At 39.1% G+C, this 6,000-nt stretch overlaps 1 protein-coding gene across 1 annotated transcript; it reads left to right on the forward strand.

Moving 5' to 3' along the window:
• Positions 1 to 32: 32 nt before the first annotated feature.
• On the forward strand, positions 33 to 2,031 carry LOC143882526 (transcription factor MYB102-like). The gene is made up of 3 exons (XM_077386007.1): positions 33 to 384; positions 524 to 653; positions 1,012 to 2,031. The coding sequence occupies exons 1-3, from the start codon at positions 252 to 254 to the stop codon at positions 1,808 to 1,810; spliced, it is 1,062 nt and encodes a 353-aa protein (XP_077242122.1). The 5' UTR covers positions 33 to 251; the 3' UTR covers positions 1,811 to 2,031.
• The last annotated feature ends 3,969 nt before the right edge of the window (positions 2,032 to 6,000 follow it).

Raw genomic sequence — 6,000 nt, forward strand, 5'->3', positions numbered from 1 at the left:
TCAATGGGAGACACGTTGCTTGTGTGATAAACAAAGGCCGGCACCCAATCCCTTTGACTTCCCTCCCCTTTCTCTTTATATACATACTTACCTTGTCCTATCCTCCACAAAACACCCATCACTTTGAAATTTTCTTTTCTAAAGGACCTTCTCTTCTCCCTCTCTTTTCTTAATTACCTCTCAAACTTCCACACCAAACATCTCTGCTAACTAAAGTTCTTCTTCAAGGGGTTTTTTTTTTCTTTCACAAAATGGGAAGAGCACCTTGCTGTGATAAAAATGGCTTAAAGAAGGGACCATGGACTCCAGAGGAAGACCAGAAGCTTATTGATTATATTCAGAAATATGGGTCCGGGAGCTGGCGAACTCTTCCAAAGAATGCTGGTAAGGGATTGTATTTTCATTGATGTATTCAAAATATGCTTTCAAACATTGTTTCCTGATTTAGTTTGTAAAATTTGTAGTATTGTTAGAGGGTGATTGAATTGGATGCTTACATAATTTTGATGAATTAATTGTACAGGACTTTCGAGGTGCGGTAAGAGCTGCCGGCTCCGATGGACGAACTATCTGAGACCCGACATCAAAAGAGGCCGATTTTCGTTCGAAGAGGAAGAGACCATAATCCAATTACACAGTATTTTGGGAAACAAGTAAGTACTATATTTGATTTTCTAGTAATGGGTACGCAATTCCATTGTACAAATTTATATGGGACAAGTTATATTTTGTTTGTTAAATATTAACTTATGGAATTTGTAATCAGTATAGAAGATATTAGTTCATTCACAAAATAATCCATATGGGGATGCTTCAATGAATCCTTGATTGTAGCACAGGGAGAATCATCTCCATTCATTAACTCCTTGATGATGGCACATGAATTATGGGAAGGATCATCCTTTTGTTGATCTGATCCGTCCGTTTATGTGACTGAACTAAGATATTCTATAATTAGTTCCTTAAACTGATATTTGTTGTGGAATTAATTCCTTCTTCTTTCAATTTCAGGTGGTCTGCAATTGCTGCTCGCTTGCCGGGAAGAACTGACAATGAAATAAAGAACTATTGGAACACCCACATCAGAAAGAGGCTTCTTCGAATGGGGATTGATCCCGTAACTCATAGTAGGCGTCTTGATTTTCTCGATCTCTCTTCGATTCTCAGCTCGTCCCTCTACCACCCAGCTCAATTGAATGTCTCTAGATTGCTCGGAATCGATGTTAACACCGAGCTCTTAATGCTCGCTAACAATCTTCTATCATCACAATGCGAGAACCCCGATCTCCTACCGAATCTTCAACAAAACCAGTTCTCCAATCCCCAAATTGAAAACCTATTTCAGTCCATCCAAACCCATAATCTTGAAACCCAAATTCAAGAAATTCCAGCTTGCACTACTTCATACAACCAGTTTTTAAATGAAGCCCAACTCATGCAAGCCAATGTGGAGCAATACCCATCAAATCCTCCCAATATCGACTGCGAAAACGTCAAAACTAATCTATGGCAAAACAACACAATGGCTTCAAACTTGGAAGACTTTACCCCAGTACTAAATTATGGTTATAGCACTTGTGATCAATCTATGGTTGACCCTCTATCAGGAAATTCAAATTTTCAGCTCAACAACAACCACCAGAACTTCAATTTTACTTCAGTTATATCAACGCCCGCAACAAGCCCGTCTCCAATGAATTCGTCTTCGAATTACATCAACAGCAGCACCGAAGACGAAAGGGATAGCTATTGCAGCAACATTTTGAAGTTTGAAATTCCCAATCTCTTGGATGTGAATGACTTCATGTAATGCGAGACATAGATAGAAAAGCATCTACTGCTTGTATTTTAAATGTTTCGGTTCTTGTCTTTGTGCTGATACTGTAAAATCATTACGAACTTTTTTAATGTTACTGTATTAATATAGTACATCAACTTCCATGGGATGCTTCAGTTTGTTTTCTTTCCCTTTTATGTCTTCTGTGACCACTCATGGAAACGAATTAAGTAAATTGAAGGGTTCGAGAGAAATTATCTGAACGAAGAGGAAATATGGAAAAATCACGTTGGGGACGGAATTACTTTCCTTATTTCTCTTTCCCTTTTGTGTATTAACATACAAGAAGAGACTTGAGAGAGGGGATGGTTGTACATTTCGAGTCTAATTTCTTTAATGTGTAAATCAAAATCAATTTGCCTTGGTAAATGAAGTATTGATATGGTATTATAGGGTACTAATCATGTATTGAAAAGTGAAGACGTAAGAAAGGGAGCTGATATTTACGCCCCTTTTAACTGTGCGGACACCCTGATTTGAAACCTTTTCACCGGTTAAAAAAAAGTATCCGGTTACACATAGTAAGTCTTTTTTAAATGACCAAAATACCCATAAAAGCATCTAAATCGCCAACTCTATTTTCCATCTTTCCCACACGTCTCGCCCAAATCCAGAGTCCAAGCTAGGCAGGAAATGGCTGCCTGATTACATGCCATGGCCCGTTGGAATGGGAAAAGAGATAGGATTTGTTTCCGTTCTCTTTTTCTCCGATTATGAGTGTATGCCGTGTTTCAGCTACTAAAAAATGTTGGCCTTTCTACTTTCTATTTTCCTAAGAAAACCTAAAATCACACAATCGGATTGGTAATTGTAGAAAGCTCAGGGTGTGTTTGGCAATGTTTCAAGTTAAACAATGGGGCTCTAATTTCTTCTAATTTCTTCCAATCTATTTATATTTTGTCTCTCGGAAAAAAATTATATGAAATAGTACCATTATTATGGTGTGCAATTTTAATGTTGTTGGATTTTGATAAGTAGATATTGTTTTGCAATGGAATTTATGAGAAGTCAATAAATAATTGCATCTTCTGTAAATACGATCTTGATTTGCCTATGCTCTCATAAGTCAAGTCGTTCATATCGAGAGCTTCTTGATATCAGGATACATTTTCAGCAAATTATTGGAACTTACCTCTTGACATTAAGAATTGGGTAGCTTATTGTGTTGTGTTTACATTGTTGGTCAGAGAATGCTTTAAACACTTGTTTCTGCAGATGGCTAAGATGAGATGCTTATTTAGTTTTGTGTTGTATGGCATAGCTTGAAGGAGCTATTACAGTATTACAGGATTTGTGTTTCTACACTACTTGGAATAAAACCCAGAAAGACCTTCTAAGTTAGGCGTTGTAAGTTCAAATTTTTGGTGAGATGCTCCTGGATTTGGGAGAGAGACAGACGTGTGGGGGAGAGAGAGAGAGGGAGAGAGAGAGAGATGGGATATGAATCACTGTCATGGGTATTTTTGTGATTTCAAAACGTGCATTTCGGGTATAAATGGCGACCTTCGTTAGCCCGTTTGGTGGCGTGAAGATGGGTGTCCGCAGAATTAAAAGGGGCGTAAATATCAGCTCCCCGTAAGAAATTAGACTTGAAAATGGTGGTCTCTCTTTCTCTCTCTACCCTCTCTCCACTCATCATAATATCTTTCTCTAATTAATGCTTGTCCTCTCCTTTGTCTCCTACCTTTACCCACATAAATCCCAGGAAAAGAAAAAAACCCGGCAACCAAACGGAGAGATTTCTATGAAGTTACTTGGGTTACCAAAACAACTCATGGTTACTTCTGGTTAGAGTGTTTTTTTTTTAAAATAGGCAACCTAAGGGGGGGGGGGGGCAATGCTGAAAAGGTGGAAATATAATTTTATTTATTAAACCAAACGATCAGACGTAAGAAGTGAAAAGCAAAGCTTAACAATCTCATCAACACATATATAATTGCTAATAAACTCCTAATTTATGCTACTGTTTACTAAACTAACAAGATAAGCCCCTGTTTCAGGTAGTCCGACATTTTGGTTTACCGGCGATCTCGCCTGGTTCTCGTGTCGACACTAATACCGCACACGTGTCACGCCACCTGTCTAACAACCGTCATGTCACGTGCTAATTATTGCTCAAGCTTTCTTTGAGCGATATGCACGTGTCGTCTCTCCAGCGGTGCGATTACATGTGGGGATGGGGACCACCTGACGTGGCTTTATTGAAAGTTTGAAACTTGGCGTGGCGCTTGTGCTGTTTTGACTCTTTTATCAGCCATAAATGGGATCAGTGTCAAACCTTGCTTACGTTTGCATTTTTGCCACGTAAGTAGATTCCGTTTCCACGCGTACCAAAAGAAACCGGCTGACTGGTTGATCTGGTTCGGTAATCAGGCTAAGACGGCCGTAGAGTAGAGTTGCGCCTGCAATTCCTCGGCTAGACACGTGGGGCCCATTTGATTTTATCAAATGAAATTACTTGGCTGGAAAATGATATTTCCCCTCCCCCCTGAACGGATAAAATACCACCCACGCCCCCCCCTAAAACGGTTGAGAATGGCACACTGCATGAGGATAAATTCACCCCTTTAACGTTTTTTCTCCGCCTTTAAAACTTAACGAACAATGTTGGGGGGATATCATTTCCCTTACTGGCTTTGAATGTAGATCGTAAGATCAAATTATTTCACACTGGTCATCCCAACTAATCAAGCGTGAAAATGATCCGTACAGTAGAAGACTAGATTCGGGCTTGGGTCCCACATGGTGCCCCCATTTTAATCACCGTCCAAGATTGAAATGGAAATGAGAAGATGAATTGGTAGATAACAAATTAGGGTTTTGCTAATGAGTGCCCAGTCGTTAAGCATCATTTAATTGGCATTGGAAACATGATTTTACATGTACTTTTATGATTTTACACATGTTTTGAGATGTTTTCCTCAAAGTATGTGTACATTCATGATCCCCATGGCCATTAGATGATGCTTAACGAGTTAGGGCACTCGTTAGCAAAACCCAACAAATTATTGTTCTATAGATAAAGACATTTTTGGGGTAAATAATGTGTTCCTTTGCCATGTTTGGATACCATGAAAAATTATTTCACCTAAGTTGGTGCCTAAAAATTATGAAAAATTAATACTGACCTAAAATTGGCATTTTTATTTTTCCCGATTCTTTTTGGTATGTAAGGGGTTGAGGGACAAAGCTTTTTCAATGGTTATTAATTTTTTAGAATTTAGGAGATTTCCGTGCACCCCTCCCTGCCAAGTGTTTGGGATCCGGGTAGAACTCACCCATAAAAGCTGGCTGTTAAAAGGAGGGTGCCCAAATCCTTATAAGCCCATCCACATCCTTTCACAAATCCGACGTAGGATTATTGCTTTCACGTGGAACCCCCCAACACCAAGTTTCTCCAGATTCCTGTATATCTATCACAAATGGCCCCGCAGCTCTTCCATGGAATATTTTTCCAAAGTTGCCAAACATGGCCAAAAGATGGAAATAATTCCAAGAAATTTTTTTCCCAGGAATCTTTGATTGTTTGTGGAATAATTTGCCGAGTAAATGAGAAAAAGGAGCAATTGGCGTGGGACTTGTACTGTAGGCGCAGCAATCCGAAGGTTTTGTTTCCTTAACCGAGAGAGCAGGTTAAGGTTCTGTAGGCGTCAGCAGTGTGTCACGCGGATGTCACAGTAAGCTTCGTCTTTGGCAATAAATAACGATGATAAATCTAGGAACGTCAACCCTTTCTTCGATAAAGGTATCACAAAAGTTGGTCATAATTAAAATCCCCATCGTTTTGACTCTAGCCGACCACGCAAAGGACCGACCCTTTTTCCCTATTTCATGACTCGAGCTCACTGCGTTTTTCATACATCAATTTATGCATTTTCGACGACCGACCGCCCAAATCACTCTCTCCTTTCAACCCACGCTTTACGAGGAAAGAAAACCGTGTTTTTGTCTCTTCCTCCACGACTTTCCTTAGCTTACAAATATGACAAAATAAAGAACCTAAGAAGCAAAAAGGGTTTGATGAATGAGAAACAGAATGGTAATCACATTTGCTCCCTGATAATTAATTTAGGTTACTGATACTGGCACGACCATATTTTAAATAACTGCAAGAACTCAGCTTGTCTTTTCTTTTTTTAATTCCCTTCTAATCTAAAAGAATA

The sequence above is a fragment of the Tasmannia lanceolata genome, unplaced genomic scaffold, assembly GCF_043159265.1.
Source record: "Tasmannia lanceolata isolate RefF3 unplaced genomic scaffold, GAP_Taslan_0.1 ptg000008l, whole genome shotgun sequence".
NCBI classification, from domain to species: domain Eukaryota; kingdom Viridiplantae; phylum Streptophyta; class Magnoliopsida; order Canellales; family Winteraceae; genus Tasmannia; species Tasmannia lanceolata.